General features: G+C 44.7%; 1 protein-coding gene across 6 annotated transcripts in view; it reads left to right on the forward strand.

Annotated features, from left to right (window-relative positions):
- The first annotated feature begins 2,417 nt into the window (after window positions 1-2,417).
- The window catches only part of RPRD1A (regulation of nuclear pre-mRNA domain containing 1A), an 80,580-nt gene continuing 58,659 nt past the window's right edge, over window positions 2,418-24,338 (forward strand). The window contains exon 1 of one of the 6 annotated variants that reach the window (XM_053261722.1): window positions 2,418-2,693. In XM_053261722.1, coding sequence (XP_053117697.1) covers window positions 2,543-2,693 — 151 coding nt within the window. In that variant the 5' untranslated portion in view covers window positions 2,418-2,542. Of the gene's footprint in view, window positions 2,694-19,912; window positions 19,982-21,506; window positions 21,544-24,338 lie in introns of those variants that run through there. The other 5 variants (XM_053261715.1, XM_053261716.1, XM_053261718.1 and 2 more) reach the window with 5 other exon arrangements.

A 24,338-nucleotide genomic window follows, 5' to 3' on the forward strand; every position in this document is an offset into this window, starting at 1 on the left:
TATCCTGGAGACCTTACTTCTTGTAAAGTCAGAGCCAGAGGTGAGGGGCTGGAGGTGAGATATAATGTTTTTGTGTGCCACACTGTGCATGGCGCATTATTTGCGTGTAGGAACATAGGAAGATAGGAAGCTGCCATATACTGAGTCTGACCATTGGTCTATCTAGCTTGTTATTAATGTCTCCACAGACTGGCAGCAGCTTCTCCAAGGTTGCAGGCAGGAATCTCTGGTTCACGCAGATGAGACAGTAAATCTCTTCTGGAAAAGTTTGTATGGTTATGTGCAAAAAGACAAGAGTATCTCTTCTAAACAGCAATGGGACAAATTGTGGAAATGGACGTCGGACGTAACCCCCCCCCCCCCAATTACCTGATGTGCCTTGTAATCCCCCACCCCCGAGTTACAGTACTACCTGCATATACTTCATAACTTGTGTGTTTCCAAATTCTTGTGTGTAAATCTTTGTAGATATATCATGTACAAACAACCACTTTGTATATAATTGTGCTTTGGCAACGTACTGTATGCTTTGGTAGTTTGTTGGTTCAATTAAAAAAAAAAATCTTGTCCTATCTTTGGAGAAGCCAGGGAGGGAACTTGAAACCTTCTGCTTTTCCCAGAGCAGCTTCATCCCCTGAGGGGAATCTCTTCCAGTGCTCACACATCAAGTGTCCCATTCATATGCTCGCTTAGCTAAGGGGACAAGTCATGCTTGCCAGCACAAGACCAGCTCTCCTCCTATTGCATCAGTTTGAATCTGTAACTGACATTTCCATCAGTTCCCCCTAATTGTCCTTTCAAGTGGCAATCACAGAAGCTGATGACAAAGGTGTGCTATCCCTTTAAATACCACAGGCCTTTGACAGTTCTAAGCCAGGCCTGCCTTCTGACAGCTGGGATGGATTCTTCAGCCTTGAATTTTTCAAACAGGCTTGGTGCTGTTCCCTGATGGCTTGCTTGAATTCTTGCAGTCCTCAATCTGGTCTCTCTTCATTTTATTTTATTCATTTATTTATTAGATTTATATACCGCCCTTCCAAAATGGCTCATGGCGGTTCACAACATGATAAACAATTAAAACAAATTAACTATTAAAACTGGGTAGCCATTCCCCAGGTCATCAGAATCTAGCCAGCAATGACTCTCTTCCCTGGTTAACTGACTGCCTGAAAGGGAACAGGCACCTTAGCTCTTTGCCTGCCCTTCCTCCTTCAGCTCTGACTCCATCTTCAGCCTTCTTCCTAAGACTTCCGTCCCATGCAGTATCTTCCACCCAATCTGCCTGAAACCCACTAGGACTGGGGAGATCCGAGTTCAAATCCCCATTCAGCCATGATACTTGCTGGGTGACTCTGGGCCAGTCACTTCTCTGTCAGCCTAACCGACTTCACAGGGTTGTTGTGAGGAGAAACCTAAGTATGTAGTACACCACTCTGGGCTCCTTGGACGAAGAGTGGGATATAAATGCAAAATAATAATAAAATAAAATAATAATAATACATAATTATATTATATACAATATTATGTACATAATTACATAAAATCTTTGTGTATTAAATTTTGAATACACACTAATTGTATTTTGAATTTTTATTTCACAATAACTAAGGGCGCTCAACAGAGTGTTGCATCTGGGCGCCAGATCCCCTAGAGCCGGCCCTGCCCTCTCCCCTAGCTATGCCCCTGATTCACATACTGATTTACCCCAAAGCCCCTGCAAGCTATCAGGTGGGGAGCACTTCACACACAATTTGGGTTTTTCACTGCATGTTAGAAAATAGCCCATCTTAGATCCGGGGTTTAAAAAAAATCCACTTTTTGTGTGGGTTTGGAGGGGGGGGCACTTCAAACTCAGAGTAAACGCACGGTAAAGCCTGCTGTCTGGGAAAGCTCCTGGCAAGTTAGGCAGGGCAGCCGCTGCAACAGGTGGGAGTTGTGCTCCAGGGCGGCAGCAGTGGGAAATATCTGTGCGGTTGCCACTCATGGAGAGCAGCTCTCCTGCCCCCCAACCCCGCGCCCGCAGCAGCCACCCACTGACTCAGTCAGCCCAAGGCGCACTCTGGTTTGCCGAGATGGGCTTGGCCGAGCTGAAGGGCAGCTGCTGCTGCTGTGGCCGGCAAGAGCCGTGCTCCAAGGCAGCCGGTGGTGATGAGAAGAAGCTTCTGCTGTCACAACTGCCCTCCGACTCAGCCAGCCCCCTCAACACACTCGCACTGGAGGAGACACGGAGACTCCAGCCTGGGATTTCCTTATTCGTTCCCCACTAAGGAGAACAGAAACGTCAACACACAGCGTGAAGGAAAGAGACCCCCCTCCCCGTCGTCTTTGATGGAGGAGAGACAAGGGCGCTTTCTGCCTGTCTCTTCTGCTCTCAGCAGCCCCTTCTGCATCAAGAGCCCCGCCCCGTCCGGGGGCGTTACACAAGGGGCTGTGCCTCTGCGGCGTCGGGAGCGCAGCCATTTTGTTTTGGTCCAGGTTTCCGCTTCTGAGGGCCGGTAAGGTTGCCTACCTAGTTGGGTAAGGAGCCGGGCAGGCGAGGCCAATGTCGGCATTTTCGGAATCGGCGCTGGAGCGGAAGCTGTCGGAGCTGAGCAATTCTCAGCAGAGCGTTCAGACACTGAGCCTGTGGCTCATCCATCACCGAAAGCACTCACCACTTATCGTCACCGTCTGGGAGCGTGAGCTGCGCAAAGGTGAGGAAGGAAGGCAGGCGAGAGAGAGAGAGAGACGGACAGGTAGAAGGGAGCAGAGGACCAGGCAGACCACCAGCCTCCTCTCTCCGCCAGTTGTCCTGTGGGGGGAGGGGCTTGGGCTTCCTGCCTGATACGAGCGAAGTAGTGCTGCTATTACTGCTAATCTAGCAGATGAGGCGCCTCTAGAGGGCTTTCCCCGGTTGGTGTAGTAAAGCGGAGAATGTGTCTCCCCAGAATGGAGCTGGAGGAAGCTGCTTGCTGACGGAGGAATGAATCGACTGACTGACCATTTCTGTATCCTTTGGCCTTTCCTGGGGGCGGTGGCGGGGCGGGGGGGTGTGTGTGAGAGAGAGAAACATGGAGACGAGGAATGATCCTTGAAAGAACCCTTCTAGTAAACATGGGAGTGTTAAAAACATATATTGTGACATAAAATTTTGGGGACTACCGCCCGCATAGTCATCCCAATTCCATTGCTTAGGCACTTATGTGCTGAGTAAACACTGTATAGCCTCTGGCAATAAAGACTGCAATTCTGTGTGCGTGTTATTGGGCAAACATGTTTAGGATTGGGCTGCACATGGCATGTTTAGTTCGAAAGCAAGCACTTTTGATTTCAGTGTTACTTTCTCCCATGTGACTGTATGGGATCCTAGCCTTAAAGTGACAGAAACAGCCTGCAAGTAGACTAGGAGGACAGGCTCCATCCAAGTTAGTTATGGGGCTCTGATAGGTGATTGCCTGGACCATTTCCAGGCAAGGTTTTATTGCAAGGCTTTACTGTGGGTTTGAATCCCCCCCCCCCACACACACACCAGTTTTTAGACTGGACATAAATCTGTCTATGCTCAAACATGCAATGAAAAGCCTGCATGTGTCTGGAGTGCTCCCCCATAGCTCGCAGGGACTTCAGGGTAAATCTGGTAGATATGTGAATGCACACCCTCCATTCTGGAGGAGAAGTGAGCTAAAAGCCCTGGGAATTGTTGGAAGGTGTAAATAGGATTCAGTGGACAAAGGTGGATGATTGCTGCGGGGTGCTAGATAAAACTGATTATAGTTGGTCTTAAATGAAAGAAATTAGACCAGAACATGGTAGGAACATAGGAAGCTGCCATATACTGAGTCAGACCATTGGTCCATCTGGCTCAGCATTGTCTACACAGATTGGCAGTGGCTTCTCCAAGGCTGCAGGCTGGAATCTCTCTCAGCCCTATCTTTGGAGATGCCAGGGAGGGAACTTGGAACCTAGATGGCTTCATCCCTTAAGGGGAATATCTTACAGTGCTCACATGTAGTCTCCTATTCATATGCAACCAGGGCAGACCCTGCTTAGCTAAAAGGACCAGTCATGCTTGCTACCACAAGACCAGCTCTTCTCCCATGTAAGTCTAAGGCAGGGCTGTTCAACCTCGGCCCTCCTGCAGATGTTGGCCTACAACTCCCATAATCCCTGGCTATTGGCCACTGTGCCTGGTGATCATGGGAGGTGTAGTCCAAAAATAGCTGGGGGTCCACGGTTGAGCAGGCCTGGTCTAAGGGCACACAATACAGCCACCTTGCTGAAGCTAAGCAAATCTTGGTGTGGTCAGTGCCTGGATGGAAGACTCATGTATGCCACCTTTGGGTATGGGGCCATAGTTAAGTGGCAGAGCATCTGCTTTGCATGCGGAAGAGCCCAGGTTCAATCCCTGGCATCGCCAGATAAAGCCGGGAAAGACTTGTGCCTGAAACTTCCCAGAAGTCACTGCCAGTCAGACGATACTAACTAGGTGGACCAATGGTCTGACTTGGTATAAGGTAGCTTCCTATGTTTCTGTGATATTGAATATCACTGTCTAATATCACTTTAATACAGTGTTCACTGAGATATCACTGTCTAATATCTCTTTAAAGGGAATTCTAAGACGTTGTTGACTACAACTCCCCCAGTACCCAGCCAAAGGCCATTGCAACTGGGGATGCTGGGAGTTGTAGTGAACCCCTGGGAATTCCTGTTAGAGGGAACCCTGCTTTAACATCTTGAATATTTTCATATAATATTGGGATGGTGATTAGGAGAATCTGCCCAGCAGCCCCCTTTAATGATTCCCAGATGACCCCAGGTCAGAGGGCAAGGTATCTAGTAATTATAAGATTGTTAGTGTTAGAGAATACAAAAAATAGTGACTTTTCATAATTTTGTGTCATTGCATATGGCACAGGTATCATTTCTGTTGAGGAAAACCAGCTGTAATAGCACAGTGCTCAAAGCATTTCACATTATGCTATTTTAGTGATACTTACAGTAGCCCTATAAGAGAAGCTGGTATTATCTTCATATGAGAATGCTGAGACTGAGAATAGTGGCTGTTTCTAAAATCATCTATTGAGTTCATGTGTGGGGAGATCTGAGGGGGTGAATTTCTGGCCCACCCTTTGCCATTACATTATGTCTGGTGTATGTGACAAAAATATATCTGCCTGTTTTGCTTGATGAGAGGAGAAGAAAGCTCTATGCAGTTGTTCTGGTTCCAGGGATTGAAAATCCAAGAAATTCTTAAGACTCTATAGCCCTGGGGTGAACGACTCAAATGCTCCAGTGGGCCGGGATGAACCACAACTTGGTGTATGGGGTCAATTTTCAGTACATCAATTATTGCATTAAAATTAATTATTAAGAATATTAAAACAAGGAGCAGAGAGTTGGAGTCAGGCAGAAAGGTGAGCGAAAGAGGGGTGGTGTTAGTAGGTGTGGGACCAGCATGGCAGGTGGGGGGCACCTGGTCTCAAGCAGCCAATTGTGTTGAGCCACTGCTGCTTGTTTTCATGGTTCTTCCTGTCACTGCAGAACATCTGTGCCTTCACAGAAGCCCACAGAAGCCCACCTGTGCCAGATCTGTCCCCTGGGCCTTATGTTGTACAGGCCTGCTCTAGCCTCATTCAGATGCTATAAAATTGCCCCACTGTAGCTGTGTCTAGTGGGGCAAAGGAGGAAGAAGTCCCACACCTGTTGTGTCAATCAACAGCACAGCCCACTCCTCAAAGCAGTAGTGGAGCTTGTCTGAAGAGGGATGAGCCATAAGCATGGATTAATCCAGTCTCGCAATCACAGAAGCGCCCACCATCACACTTTGGACTTCTCCCTTTTCAGACAAGCCCCACTGTAAGCATGAATGGGAGGGAACGCTGCTGATTGAAACGATGGAGGCAGGACTTCCTCTCCATTCACCCCACTATACATGGCTACATTCAGAGGTGCACTTAAGTAATTTTGGAGCTCCCCCCGCTCCAACATCATCTCCCTGCACACACATGCGCACACCGTGACCTACGCAGTATTTTTAACATGTGGGTTCTGGAGGGCAGAAACAGCAACCAAATTCTCAAGAATGTAAGAATATAGAACAGGTATATTTATGCAAATATGCACATACCACACATTTCTTTCCCCACTCCCTGCTCGGTCTCTAAAGCAGAAGTCACACTCGGCCACCCAGTGCAATGTGGGCCTGTGGCACAGCAACCACACCACCTGGGACAGACTAAAGAGGAATCTGGGGCCTCCAGGGGGTATGGAGGCCTTGGACTTCGGCCTGGAAGTCCAGGGGTAAGAGTGCCTCTGGCTACATAGGGACAATTTTATAATGCCTGAATGAGGCTTCTGTTGCCTCTAATTCCCTGAGATGCTCATGATCAGAACTGGATCTTTCAGTAGCTGAATTGCATTTAATGCTAGCCAACTAAACTTCACTTCCAGTATAGTTCAAGAAGTAAACCAGCCAGGAATGACTCCATGTCTTGAGTTGCTTTGACCTCCCTGATGCTGCATGCACACTAATTTCCCTGCAGTGGTGCCCATGGGGAACTAGGTAGTGGATAGATTAGCTTCTTTGTGGTGCAGCCCATAGTTGCAGTGGTTTGTTGAAGGAGGATTGTCTTTCTCATCCACTGCTCTATTCATGGGAGGCTGCTTAATGAGGGGGACCGTACCCTCATTCACATTCAAACACACGTTCTCCCAGTTCCTCCAATAAGCACACCATCTATTTTTCATACGACTCTTCTCTCCCTGCCCCTCTCTCTTCGATTTTCCAGGGCTTCCTCTGGCTCCTTATCAGGCAGCAAATATAATACATAGTCCCTGCCAGTGCAAAGTTAGACTAGTTAGTTCCCAGACACAATCCTTTCCCTGCCTTTTCTTCACTCTTTGGTGCTGCACTGCTCTCAGTGAAGCAGGCAGAGGAAGCTCAACCAGAAATTACAGAGAGGGAAGGACTGTTGAGAAGGGAGGCAGCTAGCTAGAGATTGGATCTGACTAGAAACCGAACCAAATGAAGGGGGCATAAGACTAAGCCTCCCACCCAGCTGCTCTCTGTGGTTTGTTTGTGTTTCCTCCTGCTTTTTTGCAAGAGAATTGAGCTTGAAAGGCTACTTCATAGTGGGCTGGGCTCTCTTTTAATGATTTCTCTTGCTTTCTACAATTCCAAGTGGGGATGTGCACAGAACTGTCAGAACTGTGTGGCGGCGGGGGTGATAACCTTAAGGATGGGGGAGGGTGCAGTTCCCCCCCCCCACACACCACATTTCCCCCGCCGGCACTTGGTTTCCTCAAAGTTCCTTGGGGTAGCAGCTTACCTCCCTGCTGCTCCATTGCCCCCTTTACCGGAAGTAACCGGAAGTACTTGGCGCCCGTGCACACACGCACCCGACATGCGTGAGTGTGATGTGTGCGCACGCCCAACACATGCAGGTGCTTCGAGTACTTCCAGTTCCTTCCAGTAAAGGGGGCAACAGGGCGGCAGGGAGGTACATTGCTGCCCCGAGGGACTTTCAGGAAACTGAGTGCCAGCGGGGGAAACGCAGCGGGGTGGGTGCACCCTCCCACACTCTTAAAGGCAGAAACACACACACACTGCCTTTGAACCGGCCATTGTTTGAACCTGTTCAGAGGCCCATAAAAGGGCTTCCAAACAGGTTCATGCACATCCCTACTTTTTATTGTAATTTTTTTTTCTTCCTTTTCCCCAACACACAAACTGACAGATTAGCGAAATTGCTGAAAACATCAGAAAAATCCCAGTTCCTCCTCCCCATCCCCTGAAGAACACTTGTTTTGTAACGTAAGACCTGGCTGTGTTTTGTTGTTGTTTGTAGAGAGATACAGCCTCAGAAGAGGGAGGGACAGATGGTGCAGCCAGAAACCATGGTGGTGACTCTAAAATCAGGGGAATCCTCATGGATGACCAGGGCTGCCCCTGGTGCAAGACTACCAAGTATAGAAATCGCTCCTGCAAGCTGATGGACAATGTCTGTGGGTACACACTGTAAGAGCTTTTGGCATTGGGAGGCAGCTTGGAGTAAAACATACCGCCCAATCCAGTGGGCTGTTAGTGGTTAATTCTTTTCAGAGAGTGCTAGAATTCACCCTTGTCTAAAAGCTAGCTACACTTTTAGCCCCTGGTCACCTGGCTTTCCTACTCTTAGAAAGAGGCAGGCTGTGGAAAATGCACTCTGTCTATGCTCAGAAGTGTGGCTATTATTGCTTTTCCTCTTTTCACGGTAGTGAATAATAGCTTTGAAAATGGGTGCTGGGGCTGCTGTTAAACAAACAGCATTCACCTTCTGTTTACAGTTTGCCTCCCAAAACTTTTCCTTTTCCTATGATGGCCAGGCAGAGTAGAGATGGAAGTAGCTGGGAAGCTGTTCATACTTCTTTAAGGAAGGCACTGTTGCTTTTGCATATCTGTTAGTTCTGTCTGTCGGTTGTGGGTTTGGGGAAGAGACTGAGTAAGTGACTTCTGTATATGCTCTTCTGAATATACTTCTTCAGGCAAACGCCAACTTATCTGTGAGCAGCACACTACGGCAGATGGCTGACGGGTCTGGGAGAGGACTTCAATCTCCATTTTAGATGCTGTACAGCACCTTTTAATAACAATTGAAGAGGACTTGTGTGTTTATGCTTTTTCTGTATGTCCTGGGCCCAGGAGCCTGGATCTAAAGGCCTTTGGAGCTCCTTCTGAGCATGTGCAGAATTTATTTCTCTCACAATAAGATGTGCAGAATTTACCATAAATTAGTGGTAAGGCAGTCTATTAAATATAGAGGCACACGTCTAGTAAATATATATATGAATCTCTTTATTTCGGTCAGCAACCAGCATGAGGTTAAAACAAATGTAAAAGAGAAGACAATCAAACTTCTATTACAAACAATAACACCGAATAAATTTTAAAAAGTCCTCCCCAGCATAGATCAAGGTACTGAAAATACTACATCAAGGATCATAGATCAAGGTACTGAAAATACTACTAAGGGATTATGCAGAAGCATGACTTACGGTTTTGGTTGCTGAAGGGAGGGCAGCGTCCTTCCAAGCTCCTCTGAGCCTTGTTTTTAATTCTATTATTTTTCTTGTTTTAATCTTTTGAGGCTTTGTTTTTTCTCTCCCATGCCCTTTGTTCTTTTTTACTGCTAACATTGAACCTGTCAGCAAGGTATTTCAAGGTCGGCACTTGGAGTAGGAGATACAAGTCTGAAGCTCCCGTCTGCTTTCTATGTTTGCTGACTCAGTCTGAGTTAGACTGGCTACAATGGGAAGAAAGTGGTCAAGAAACAGCCCATGTAATTCAACCACGGAGCCCAATAAGCGTGCAAAGCAAGTTTCAAAGCAAGCTTCAATTCGTCATTACTTGCCAACTTCGGATACTGTAAGTTCTTTGGATTCAGGCTCTCTATCTACTAACTTGGTGGTGCAGGGTCACACGCAACTCTCAGGTGCACCAGAGCAAGACCTTATACAGCTTAGACATACCATGGAAAGAAACGGAGCCTCCCAGAAGCTGTTATGCCTAGGGAATGACTTACTAACTTCAACAGAGCAGCCTACATCCAGTGCTAAAGGGAGGGAACGGAGATCTCTTCAAGCAACTTCCCAGAACTCCCAGAACTCTTAACAGCAATGAGGGGATGGGTAAACTATCAGCCCCCCAAACTAAGATAACCAAAAAGCCTCAGCCTCAGCAGCCTACAGAACTTTCATCTTGTCGGCTGGTAGCTGAAACGCTCAAAGCTGTGTTTGATAGACTCTCACTACTAGAGAGGAAAGTGGACATTGTTAAGACTCTTCTGCATGATCTCTCTAAAGGGCAGACTAAGATGGGGAGGTTTGATAATGATATCAGTGGGGAGAAGAAGCACGGCTGTGGCTGTGGCACTTATCAGACCAACCACAATTCCCATGTGATTCCAGGAAGAAGAAGCACAGTTAATAGAATATTACAACCACACCGTATTTCTCTTGTAGTATACTTGAACAGGGTAAACTACAACAAGTGGTACAATTTCTATGCTATTAGATGCTCACTAAGTCAGCTCTTGAATTGTAGTCTGAGAGATGTAGACCTCAAACGATTTGAGAGGCTACCATCTAACCATTTCCAAAGTAGGTTTATGCTGGATTTTTATTTTTCTCAGATCCCGAATAGGATTTTCCAAAGCAAATCCTGGATTGAAGGTTTTGAGATATTCCCTAATCACTGTTTTGCCAACCCCATCTTGGAGCCTTTAATTTTAAAACCTCCCAGGAAAATACCAGAGCAGCCGGATGAACAAGGGCACCGTAAATGTGCTGAGACAGAACCTAATGTGTCTGAATTATTTTCGCCCATGGAATCTCACTCAGTTAACTCCCTCTTCATGCAGTTTACAGAGGGAATTAACGTTACAATCAATGAGTTGAACCCTTTGGTAATTAGAATCTCTTCAATGATAGAAGATCTGACTGATATATGTAACCAGCCTATCCGGAGACAGTCCAAGGAGCTGACGGATAATAAGGCAGACTTTTTTTCCTCCTCACCAGTTATGACTAGTGATCATATGCCTTCCTTACAGGGCCAGAAGGGGGCTGACTTGCAACACGCGCTGGAATTAATTAAGACAGACGTCCCACTTTTGGTACACCTTGCAGAGGTATTTAACCAGCCGGAAGCTCCCCCTAAGAAAGATCGGTGGTTTAATTTGTTGGCTGACCCCCACTTTGCAGTTGCTATGCCACTTCTGAAGTCAGGCCAAGATTGTTTTAAAACTCCAGATTTTCCAACTAAAAGCATTACCTCTGAAATCCAAGTCGCTACGATGAACCCGAACACTCTTACTGCTCCATCGCAAACTCTAGCTTCTCACACAGATCTCAATCCAATGGTTCTGAAGGAAACACAAGAGAACTCCCCCCTGGAAACAGGTCAATAAATATTGGCCCAGGAAACTCTCAGGGGTAGAGAGGCTCCATTCAGCCATTAAAGGGAGGCAGATCAGCATGGGCTTGCTCTAGTGTCATGGAATGCAGGGGGATGGGAAGCTAGATCCAAGGACCCCTCATGTTTGAGCCTTTTGGACAGATTTGACATCATATTGATGCAAGAAACCTGGATGCTCTCTGATCTGGTACTTAATGGATTTTGTATATTTTCCCTACAGGCCGTTAAGAGTAAGAAAAAGGGCAGACCCAGTGGGGGCCTCGGGACTTTTATCTCAACTAAGTTACGGGCATCATCAAAATGGGTTTCTTCTTTGGATAACATAGCACTGACTGTGGAAGTTGCTCATAATCAGACTGCAGTGCTGATAGTCAACATATATCTTCCCCCTGAAATGCAGGGCCCAGGAAATTAAGAAAATTTGGGGGAAGCTGGAAGGGTACATCATTGCCCTCACAGAGGAATTTCCCAATGCAAGTATAATTCTGGGAGGGAACAGGATAACATTCTTGCAGAAGAGCAAGCGGGGTTCAGAGAAGGGAGGTCCACTGTTGACCATTGTTTTGTTCTGCATCATCTAACACAGAAATATGCTCAATCCTTGCATGTTGCCTTTGTAGATCTTAGGTTTGCCTTTGACTCGATCCCACGGGATAGGCTCCGGGATAAATTGAGAGCCTCCTCCATTGATCGGTGACTCTTAGCTCTAATTAGAGCCCTACACATATCGCCAACCATGAGGGTTAGGTGCAATCCACAGGGAGGATTAACCAGAGCTTTTCCAATTGGAAAGGGGGTCCGTCAAGGATGTGTGCTGGTGCCCTTGCTGTTTAATTTTTTTGTTAATGATATGGTGACCCATCTAGATAGCAGTGATTTCCATCCTCCCAAGCTAGCTGCAAGAAGTAACTCCGTGTTGCTGTATGCAGATGACGTGGCCATTCTGGCCAGAACCCCAGTTGGTCTAAGGAGGGCCTTGGGGGCATTGGCTGTTTATTGTAAGAGAGAACGGCTGAGTATTAATTACCAGAAAACAAAGGTGCTCTCCTTTGCTAGGAGACCTAAGAGACGGGTATGGAAAATCGATGGACAAAGGATAGAGCAGGTCCAAAATTTTGTATACTTGGGGGTAGCTGTTCACTCATCGGGATCAAGACGGGCCCATGCCTCTCATGTGGCCCAGGCTGCCCAAAACAGTGCCCAAGCTATTTTGCGGTTCTTTAGAACCAGGGGAGTATATTTTATCCCCGTGGCCTTAAAACTTTTTCAAATGAAATCATTGGCACGGTTACTGTATGGTGCCCAATTGGGTCCTTATGCAGATCTGTCCCCCCCTAGAAGTGGTGCATTCTAAATTCTTGAGAGCAATATTTCAGACACCCAAGTGTACCTCTAATGCGAGGCTCAGATTGGAGGCGGGTCTCGTTAGAGTTGAGGCCAGATGCTGGCAAATGGCGCTGTTTTATTGGCTGAGAGTTTTTTCCTCAGACACAGGGCTGAGCCGCTTCGTATTAGAGGATTCCTATCAGTCGACCTGGAAGTGCGCTCTGAACCAAAAGATGACCACTTTGGGCCTCGATCAGTCTGCCTTGCTTACGCAAAGTTTTGAGACGGTTAGGAAGCTCATTAAACAGAGAATTGAGGATATTGAGAGACAAACGGGGATATAGCAAGGGTACCTGACTTTAAGAGCCAGGAATCAGTCAGATATAGCCCCAGCATCCTACCTCACTGTCTTGGAGGTGCCCCCACTTAAAGAGTTTTTACCCTGGCAAGATGCAATGCCCTGCCTTCAGCCTTCTTAGAGGGCCGATATAGAGGGATTCCCTATGGGGAGAGGCTCTGCCCATGTGGTGAGGGTCAAGTGGAAACAGTCACCCATGTGCTATTGGTATGTTTGTTCTATAGAGACCTGCTTCGGGATCTCATTTACCCTTTGATAGCTAAATGCCCAGGTGTTGATTCTCCTCAGATGACTGGAAGGCTGTTGGAAGGAAGTAATTCCTGTGCCACCAGACAGGTAGCTACATTTTGTAGTGCAGCCCTCTGTTTGCGTAAGAGTTTAATAATGGGAAAATAGGTGATGGATTTAAGGCCAGAGCAACTTGTAGCTATAATGTGGCTAGCTGCAGGTGGGCATGCAGGTACTGGTATCACCTGTATATCATCAGTAAATCTAACAACAATATTTTCCCAAGCTCCTGAATTGTTTAACCCCTCTCAGATTTAGGAGTTGAGAAGGCAACTGATTGAGTTTTGATTTGTGTGTAATAGTCTCATAAGTATGAAATACTGCTGCCTCCTTTATTTTTAATTATTTTAGTAGTATTTTCAGTACCTTGATCTATGCTGAGGAGGACTTTTAAAAATTTATTTGGTGTATTATTTGTAATAAAAATTTGATTGTCTTCTCTTTTACATTTGTTTTAATCTCATGCTGGTCGCTGACTGAAATAAAGAGATTATTTATATTTATAGAGAGAGAGAGAGAGAGATGTACTTAGTGGTAAGGTGGAATGTAGCTGTTACCTGATACTTCAGCAATTGCAATTACATTTAGTATAGCACCGTCTATATACACTTTATAGAGAAAGAGGAGCAGGACAGATAGATTTCCGGTTTGGGGATCTCAACATTAAATGTTGAGGGTGAGGCATGGAATATATTTCTACCCCACCTTTCATCAAAAGATCATCCTACACATAAAAATCTCATCAAAGCAGTTTGCAGCAATCTATATATATAATCCTCCTGGGTGCGCCTTTAGAATGTGCTTCCTGGCGCTCAGCTGATTGGCTGGGCGGCGGAGGTGCCTGATAGGCTGAGGCGGCAGGAGCTCAAGCGCAGCAGGAGGCCGTTGAGCTGCTCTCAGGGGAAATGGCGGCGGCTGTGGTGAGGCGGTGGCAGCCTTCACGCCCACTGGGGTCAGGAGGCGGCTGGGCCATCAGGAAGAGGAGGCGGCGGCAGGAGAAACCGCAAGCGGGAGGGGGGGAGAAGCGGGCCAGGCGGGTGTCAGAGATGCCCACCGGAAGACAGGGAGAAGGGGCTGAAGGTGGCAGGGGAGAATCGAACTGGAGTGCAGACGCTATGCGCCCGGTCAGCTAGTAATCTTCTAAACCACTAGATCCAGGATCTACTTTTAATATGCACCAGCAACCTAGGGCCAACATTACTTTGAAGGAAGCCCCATTCAACTCATTGAGAGTTACATCTGAGTAAACATGCATAGACTTGACCTGCAAGTAGGTAATGGACTCTCATGCATCATATTGCATTGGCTTCTGCTAGTATGTGAGCATGCAGTCTTCAGAGTTTCACAGAATGTTTCAGCCTGATAAAGGATTATATGTAACTCAAATATCTGTCTGTTTGGATCCTAGGCCCCCCCCCCCACTTTTTTTTAAAGCCAGGGTTCAGTCTTGGAAGATTTGGCAACAAGGAAAGAGGGACTTCCTGAGCATGTGTAGAGTTTATTTTTCTCACAATAAGATGTGCAGAATTTATTTATCTCCACCACCATCTAGCCTCAGTGGCCACTGAGGCTTTCCCAGCTGGATGTGAGTGTGCACTGATAGTGGCTGGCTGCAGGCAGGTGAAAATCCTTCACTGTCACTGCTTTGCAATGGCATAATGATTGATTCTGCTGCTGCTCTCCTCCACTACTCTGGAAGCCTCCCCATTAGGCACCTAGCTTACTGGTAAGTGATGGGAAGCAGCAGTAGACAGTTGTTGGTGATATTTCATGATTTTCAGGAGCCCTGGTATCTCGATTTTGCATTGGGGTTGAGAAAAACGGTAGTTGTAAAATGGCACCAGTGGGAGAACTGTGGCTGTCTGGTGTTGCTCTCTATTTTCCCTGGTTAGCTAAGAAGGCTTACTGGATGACTGTGGAGAGAACTGCATCCTCCCATCAGCACCATTCTTCAGTTACTATATCTTTTGTCACCAGCATCGTGTTGGGTTGCTAGGGTATCTAGGAAAGGTAAAAAATGGTGTTGATGGAAGGAGGACGGGCTGCTGCTGATTCCTAGCACCACCTCCTGGTAAGCAGGAGGCCCAGCAGGAAGGGTTACTGGGTTGTGCAGTGGCAGCAATGGACCCTTCAGGCATCAGCTGGGCAGATGTGGGACCTTGATCCTTGTCTGACCTAGCTGACTCCTGACATATCAGTTAAACCAGCAGTGGTTTTGTTGAGTGAACGCAGCCTTTATTGAGGCTGATACTGAGACTGGAAATAATATATTGCGCTGACATCATTAAAGAGGCTAGAGAAGCATCACAATTCAGTGCCTACATCCCTGTTGAGTCCTCTTGAAAATGTAACACAAACACTGTTTGTCAGGATGAGTCCATTTAAAGGGAGAGGATAGAGGAGAGGGATCTTGGGGTTGTGGTGGACAGCTCATTGAAAGTGTCGACTTAGTGTGCGGCAGCTGTGAAAAAGGCAAATTCCATGCTAGGGATCATTAGAAAGGGGATTGAAAATAAAACGGCTAACATTATAATGCCCTTATACAAAACTATGGTGCGACCACACCTGGAGTACTATGTACAATTCTGGTCACCAAATCTAAAAAGGACATTGTAGAACTGGAATAGGTGTAGAAGAGGGCAACCAAGATGACCAGGGGCCTAGAGCACCTTTCTGATGAGGCAAGACTACAACACCTGGGGCTTTTTAGTTTAGAAAAAAGACGACTGCGGGGAGACATGATAGAGGTCTATAAAATCATGCATGGTATGGAGAAAGTGGAGAGAGAGAGATTCTTTTCCCTCTCACACAACACCAGAACCAGGGCTCACTCCATGAAATTAATTGCCAGGAGGTCTAGGAACAACAAACGGAAGTACTTTTTCACACAACGCGTGATCCACTTGTGGAACTCTCTGCCACAGGATGTGGTGACAGCCAACAACCTGGATGGCTTTAAGAGGGGTTTGGATGACTTCATGGAGGAGAGGTCTACCAATGGCTACTAGTCGGAGGGCTGTGGGCCACCTGCAGCCTCAAAGGCAGGATGCCTCTGAGTACCAGTTGCAGGGGAGTAACAGCAGGAGAGAGGGTATGCCCTCAACTCCTGTCTGTGGCTTCCAGCGGCATCTGGTGAGCCACTGTGCAAAACAGGATGGTGGACTAGATGGGCCTTGGGCCTGATCCAGCAGGGCTGTTCTTATGTTCTGAGCTCCTCGGAGGAAAAAGCTGGATATAAATGTAAACAAACAAACAAATAAAATAGCTTCACCAGCTAATAATTGGGCAGGAAAGCTTTAACATTTGAACTGCTATTCCAATCTTCATCAAACCCACAAAGGATTGTCTTCCCAACAAGCCTGAACTTGAACAACCCTTCCCAACAAGCCTGAACTATCAGTCATTTTCATCAAAATTTGAAAGAATATGCCTGGATAAAATTTGGGCAAAAAAGTGTTAATTTCCAGCACTTTTTAACTTGCTGTAGCTGCAATTTTAATCAGATCTCCTTGAAATTAGGCACATTTGTAAACTACATCAAGTAGACCACACATGCCAAGTTTCAAATTATTAGCTCAACAGTTGTCATATTTATAAGCAATAGAATGTTGAGACATAATAGCAGAACCTTTTTTCCTACTCACCTTACCTAATGGCATTAACTAAAGGAGCCCCTTTAATATAAGAATGTTGATATGGAATATCTGAGGAATGTTTATTGAGGTGTAGGAGTTGTTTTTGTTTTTGTCTTATGTGATAATTGACCAATAATTGATAGCAGAATGTTGAAGTGAGAAATGTTGAACTTTTTTTCTTCTGAGGAAAAGTTATTATATCGTTTGGTGTCTATAACTGCATAACAGAGCTGGTTTCATTACATTTGATGGATTTATCTTGATTTTCAAGCCTGTCCTATTATCCTGTGTTCTGTCATTTTCTGTATTCTTTAGACAATTATCTAATTTTGGCTGCAATCCTATGCATGCTTTCCTGGAAATAAGTTCCAGTGAGCATAGGAGACCGCTGCTGAGTATATGAGATGCATAGGATCACACTGCATGGCTATTGAATATTTAATATTTAGAAGGCAAAATTTCAAGTCAGATTGCTATACTGAATTGGTTATTGCAATAGTTTTTGTAAATTTTCACAAGCAGAAATAGATGGAATTGTTACTTTAGACTTTGTTCTCATAAGTGTAGTGAACTGTGAAACATTTGGATTTGGTTGAGGTTCATCAGTATTTTTTAACTGTCTAGTTCAATTTTCAGTTCATACACTACCTTTAAAAAGTAATTTGATTCAGGTACTTGGAGCTGGTGGTCTTCACAAATTTTCTTTGTATTTAGGAGCCAGACATTGAACAAAATTACTGGACTTAGCAATTATAGGGGGAGGGTAAATGGGCTTCTCTTCATCCCTTTTACAAGCAACATACTTAGAAAAGAAACAGGTCAGCCTGGGAGAAATAAATATTTCATTAAATAACTCTACCCCTGAATATCTAGTCTAGACACCACAATTCTGCTTCTAGGCAACGTGGCTTCTTGGCACCTGGGATATGTCAAGCCCTAGATTAGTTCACTTCACTTCATGCAGAATATTCAGACATCCAAAAATTTCCAATTTAAGATGAGAGCTAAAATGCTTTACACTTTCACTTGTGCTCTAAAAAGCATGGATATTACAAATTAAGGTGCTCAGATTGCCTAACTGCATAATGCCTCATTGCATTGTCTAACTGGTTCTTTTAATTTCAATAAGATTACTTTTGAGTAATTTCTCTCATGTCAACCACTATCTCTTTCTTGCTGTATTCTGTACAAAGTAGGAAAAGAATGGTTACAGGTAACAAACTGAGCATGCCCTGTAACATGCTGCAGATATTGTGAGATTCTGTAAAAACAGACTGTGCACTGGGTGAGGTGATGGTATGGGTCATGGGTTTACATTACAGAATTTTTCACTATTTTGTACCCACGTTTTAAAAAGGATCTTTCCTTTTTTTCTTCTGAACATCATTTTGGGGGGATTATTTCCTCTTTATTTTAAAGCAAGTTCCACTGAGTTTAATGGCGCTTACTCCCTTGTGTGTGCCATCAAACAGGATTCTGGACACGGAACACCAGGCTGATTTAAGTAAGGCAACAGGCTATCTGGCCTTGGATAGTCTTAGGTTTACCGTCTCCCCCTCTGCATATTTGGCAGAATTGGAAATACCAAGCCATAGAAGGGTGTTCACCCTTGCCTGGTGTCATGCCCTCCACTGTTCTGGAAGGCAAATACAAGAAGATCCCATTCATGGAAAGGCTCTGTCCCTGTGACTCTGGGGAGGTGGAAACCATAGACTATGTGCTCCTTTCGTGTCCCTTTTATAAAGACGGGTCAGGCTCATATCTCCCCTGCTTCTTAATTATCCCGGCCGCTCTAGTCAAACCTACACCAAAATGCTGCTCTCAGATGACAATCGGTCCTTCACGTACAAAGTTGCCAAGTTCTGTGGGGAAGCGTGCAAGATCCGCAGGGTCTTGACCGCCAGTTAATATCCCTGGCAGCAGATGTCTGACTATTGAGTATTTTATTTGCTTGATTGTATAATAATTTTAATTTGCCTTTTACTTTGCTGCTTTTATATTGATTTGATGTAGTTTGTTTATATTATTTTAACCATTTTATACTTTTAGTTGCCCTACTTTTAAGGATAGCTATTCATTTACCCTGTTAATCTTCCTACAGGTTTTAGGCTTAGCGGGTAGCATTTTACTTTATTTATTCCATACAGTTTTTAGAGTTGTAATTTATTATTATAATCATATTTAGCTTCTAGAGTTATATTATATTTAGTGTGAGCTTTGTTATATTGCATCTGTACTTTATCCTGTGCTGGTCTTTGACCGTAATGATTGATTGATTGATCCCTTCTGTGTGTGCATATAGAATTGCAACTATTCCCACCCAGTTCCAACAAACTACTATTCTGGCGTAGACTGCACTTGAACATGGAAGTTCTACATGAGAGCAAAACTGCCTGTGAATATGGAAACTTCATTTCCTTGGTATTGTCAAGTGAATCTTCCATATTCACAGGCAATTTGGCTCTGATGTTGAACCTCCATGTCTAAAAATATGCACGAAGTAGAGTGGACAAGGATAAATTTTTCTCCCTCTCTCACAACACTAGAACCAGGGGTTATCCCATGGCCAGGAAATTTAGACCCAACAAAAGGAAGTACCTTTTTCACACAGTGCATAATTGATCTATGGAATTCTCTGCCACTGGATGTGACCACTAGTTGGATGGCTTAGACAATGGCTTAGACAAATTCATGGAGGACAGGTCTGTCAATGGCTAATAGTCTGGTGGCTATAGGCCACTTCCAGCCTCAGAGGCAAGATGCCTCTAAATACCTAAATAATTTCCGTTGCTTCCCTTGCAGTTGCAGGGGAGTAACAGCAAAAGAGGGCATGCCCTCACCTCTTGCCTGTGAGCTTCTCAGAGGCATCTGGTGGGCCACAAGATAGGCTAGACTAGATCCAGCAGGGCTGTTCTTATTATTCAGGGGTAATTCCCTCATTATTTGGAATCAGATTCCACTGTATTTAATGGAATTTACTTCATTCTGGGTGTGCAGGGTCATTTAGCAAAATGCTGCTTGAAAAGGCATGTGTACTCCAGCCAGGGCCGTCCTCAGGTTGGGGCAAGAGGGGCGATTGCTCCTGGCACTGCTTGGCAACCTGCCCCTGCTTGGTCACTGCTTCTCCAGACTGCAGGAGCAGCAGCTCTTCCCCCTGTGAATTTCGAGCAGCAGGCAGTTCCTCGGGGGCAGCAGAAACAAAATAGGGTTAACTGTTGTTCCCTTCTTGCTTGCTTGCCTGTCCTCCAGCCCTTCCCCCAGCAGGAGGAGCAGCTGCAGCTGCCTGATTGGTTCTCCCTCTGTGCTCCTCCCCCCCCCCCCAACTCCTGCAGGCACTTGCAATTTTAGAGCAGGGAGAAAGGCATGAGGATGAAGCAACTGCATCGTAATGGAGGTGGTGGATGGAAGCAGGCTGTGGGTGTCTCTTCCTCCAGGAAAGTAAAACATACAAACTTCCAGCCTTAATCTGACTGTTTGTGGGGATTTGTATGCACTGCTTAAGCCACTGTGTTTCGCTTTCCCCCCTCCCCCACCCCCTATATCTGTATGTGTGCATATGTGAGAGAAGCCCTAAACACTCAATTTGTGGGGAAATCTCCATTTATGTGCCTGTGTGTGTGTGCGTGTGTGAGAGAGAGAGTTTTAAACTTAAAAAAAAATCATTTTCAAAGTACTCTAAAAGCCAAAACCATACAATCATCTGTACAAAATTGTACAAAACTAGTACAAGCTTCTGTAAGAAAACCCCTCCCCACATATACCTTCTTGTGAGGAAATTAGTCAGTGCAAAAGTATTTACAACTTTTTAAAGGCTAGAAAAAATGCTCTAACAAAATTGATTAATTTTTGTTCCTGCCTTGGTTTACCATGTGCTGCTGGCTGTTGTGTTGCATGTAGCTCTAATCTGGTCTCTGTGTGTGGTTGGTTTGTTATGCATGTTTTTTTCTTATTAAAATATGTATTTTAAAAATGAGTCACAAGGTTCTCAAAATGGCTTAAATAGCAAAATATATAAGAAAATTGTTCTTTCTCAAACAAATATTACTTTATTTGCTTTGTGTTTGTAAGGAAAGATTGTACTGTTGAGTCAGTGTTGACTCCTGGCCACGTGGTTTTCTTGCTAGAATACCAAAGAGCTTTACCATTGCCTTCTCCCACACAGTATGAGATGATGCCTTTCAGCACCTTCCTATATTGCTGCTGCCCGATATAGAAGTTTCCCATATTCTGGAAAACATACCAGTGGGGATTTGAACCAACCGCCTCCTGCTCTGTAAGCTGGTTGCTTCCCCACTGCGCCATTAGGTGGCCACTTGTAACAGTTGCTCAGATTGTGGCTTTCCCTTCTGTAGTATAGGCACACCCTATACACTACTTAACTGTAGTGTATAGACATACACTATAATTGCATATTCTTCTTGCTTAAATAAAATGTGGTTCGTAGAAGATATCAAACTGGGCTGTGCTAGCTGTAAAAATGCTATTTGAATTTGTTTCTGAGTTTGCGTGTTTAGGATTGGAGAGCATTTGGCTAAAAGTCAACATAAATATGTATATGTTATAGACACACATCCTAGTCTTTCTTCAAAGACTTTAGGTAGTGTACATGTTCTTCCTACCAACGTTTATCCTCACAACAGTCCTGTGAGGCAGATTTGGAGGAGAGAGAGAGTGTGTCTCACCTAAAGTCCCACAGAGAGTTTAATGATTGAATGGGGAATGCAGGTCCCCCCAGCTGTGTGGGTATTGACTGCAGGAGAAATCTGATGCAGGAGGAAAAGGAGATTAATTTTTAGTGGGGAAGTAAACTGGTGGGGAAGAGTGTTGAATACCTTTAGACAGCATGAAAGGGTTTAATTATCAAAATGTGGGGAAGCTGTGAGCCTCAGCCAGGCACTCTGGGCCCAAGTCCTAGATCTTTTAAGTACCTAGCAAAACATTTGCAAGGGAGAGGAGAGAGTGGTAGGAAGGATTGTCCATGCAAAATCTGGTATCGGCAGGTTGGTATGTTGTCCAGAATTTCTTCTAAAAATACAAAAAAACTAATCTTTCCGAGTATATTTTGGTATAAAAAGTAGTGTATTCACCTAATTTAAGTGGTAGGAGGGGAGCAAAGTGGTGGGAGGGGAGCGGGGGAAGGGAATGAGAGAAAGAGAGGGTGGGGGAGTGCATTTGTAAATTCTCTGTGCTCAAATTTGCAATCCAGAAGGTCTGAATGAGAACTGTGAAGCAATCAGTCAGTATGATTTTGTGATCATATGAAATGTTAAGGGGGCCCCACACATGCTGTCTCCCCCCTCCCCCCGGATGGCATTGACTCCAGCCCAGCATCCTCTTTCTCAAAGTGGTCAACCACATGCTTCCAGAAAGCTCCAAAGAAGTGCAGCAAGGAAATTCCAGAAACCATTCCCACTTGGTGCCAACAAACTAATATCCTGGTGTAGACTGCCCTTGAACATAGAGGCTCTGCATGAGAACCAAACTCCCTGTGACTATGGAGGCTTCATTTCCGAAATATGTTCAGGTGAAGTTTCCTTATTCACAGGCAGTCTGATATAGAACCTCAATGTTCAAGAGCAGTCTATACCACAATGCTGGTTTCTTGGTGCTAAGTGGGAATGTTTTTAGGGATTTCCTTGCTGTACTTCTCTGGAACTTCCAAGCATGGGGTTCTTGGTCCTAATACTCTGCATGTTTACTCAGAAGGAACCAATTCCCACCCACTGAGTAAATTCTTCTGTGCTTCACTGAGTGGCATGGAAGAAGGGGAAAGAGTTTGTTGCCTAAGAGCTTTGCTGGTCCTGATTCCTATGTGTGTTTACTCAGAAGTAAGCTCTACTGAAATCAATGAACTTCCTTCCTAGTAATTTATTCCAAGTTATAGTGGGGAGTTTGCTTTGGTTGGAGTAAATTTGGGGGGGGGGTTATAAAGGGAGAAAACAAAAGCCCCCAAAAGGAAAAAGAATGTGAAGTTTGTTTAACTGTAAAAGATTTAGAATGCTTATAGCCCTTATCAGGCACCTATGTTCAGAACCAGGAAGTCACTCATTAGAAATTGCCAGGCCTTTCCCAACTTTGGCTTCAGAATTCTCAGTGGGAATCAGTTAAATATCCCTTAGTTAGTTTTATTATGGGGATTTCGAGCAATACATTATTCAAAAACTACGGGATGGATGTTTTTCAAGCTATCAAAAGGCACCAGTCCAGTATGGAGCTGAATTTGGGGGCAGGGGGGGTAATTAAAAATCCATTAAAAATGTAAAAATATGCATTATCTGTGCCAGAAAAAGTTTTCCAACACTTTGACCCCTCTTTTTAGCAATTAAAATTTTAAACTACTGTACTGAAATATTTTCAACAGATTTGCATCAAATTTGGAGGGGTCATGTCTCTTGTCCCCTAGTTGATGTGTGAGAAATTTCGGAGGGATTGGATGGATACTTTTGATTGTATAAGGCAGTGTGCAGCACATCTGGACCTATTCAGCTTTGGTTGCTCTGGATTCATTGAATTGCCATGTCTTTGGGACTGAACCAAAGCAAATAGGACCAAACCCTTCAGGCCCCCTCGCTTCTAAAAGCACTTACAGAACAGGAGACTGACCACTTGCCTGTATCTTCAGTCCCAGTAGCTGAGATTGTCTTCCGTTTTAAAATGACTGTACCCCTTTAATTTCCCTGGAGTCCTGGAAATGCAATGAGTGCTCCTGGGGCTGCAGCCACTGCCAAACATGATATCACAGGATTTAAAAAAAAAATAACCCCTACTCCACCCATATTGGACTAGTAGTAGGATGGCTAGAAGGAGGCAGGGCCAAGGAAACACAAGAAGCTTCCACCCTCAGTTTGAGAATCCTGCACAATGAGGCCTTTGCCATGCAACAGCCTGTGAATGGGCAAACTCCATCCGAGCACCAGGAAGATTACTAGTTGCCCTTAGGCCCTGTGTACTGTTTTCTCCTGCTTTTCTTCTTTTCAGATGCCTCACTGGAAATATAGTCTCTCCAAATGTAGCTGGAACAAATGGAGCCATTACCAGCCCTGAAAATAATGTCCCCAGTGCCTCTTAATTGAATCAATTTTGAACCAGTTATCAGTTTGACTTTTAGGGTTTGGTTGTACTTCAGGTTCTAGGCAACTAAAAGAATCTAGGTTCAGGTTCAGTTCTGGTCTCTTGGGGGGTGGGGAATCTCAACCATTTTTTATTTGGTTTGAATTTCTGCTTCCTGGCCATCAGGAAGGAAGAAATACTTATGAAATAACTTTTCTTTCTGATGGTTTTGGTTCTTATATTTTTTCCCCTTTCTGATTTAGCTCCATTAGTTTTCTATTTGTGCATCACTTCTTCCAGCTTCCAATAGCAATGTCACACACACACACACACACACACACAGAGCAGTATGGAGTAAGTGGCTAGAATTTAACATTTTCAGCTGCCATGGTGTTCTTCCCTGCTTCCCATGGTGCAGGGAAGCACATTAGGGGAAGATCAGTATATTGTGATATTTTGCACAGTTGCTTCACTTGTTGTAAGCATTTTCAGAAAAGTGGAGTTTGAACCAAAATGAGATAGCCTTAACTCTGGTTTTAAACTGGCAGGTTTTTGACAAACTGATTTCTGTGATTTGTAAATAGAAATTTTATTATTAGTGTTGGTAATCCAATACCCATCCCAATGTAACATTTAATGTTGATTCTAATGAACATTATATCATATAATGAAGTGAATTGAATATTATATTTTCTATATTTCTAAAATAGTTGTAGGATATTCTACATTACAATGTTGTAGTAGA

This window comes from Hemicordylus capensis, chromosome 6 (genome assembly GCF_027244095.1).
Source record: "Hemicordylus capensis ecotype Gifberg chromosome 6, rHemCap1.1.pri, whole genome shotgun sequence".
Classification (NCBI taxonomy): Eukaryota; Metazoa; Chordata; class Lepidosauria; order Squamata; family Cordylidae; genus Hemicordylus; species Hemicordylus capensis.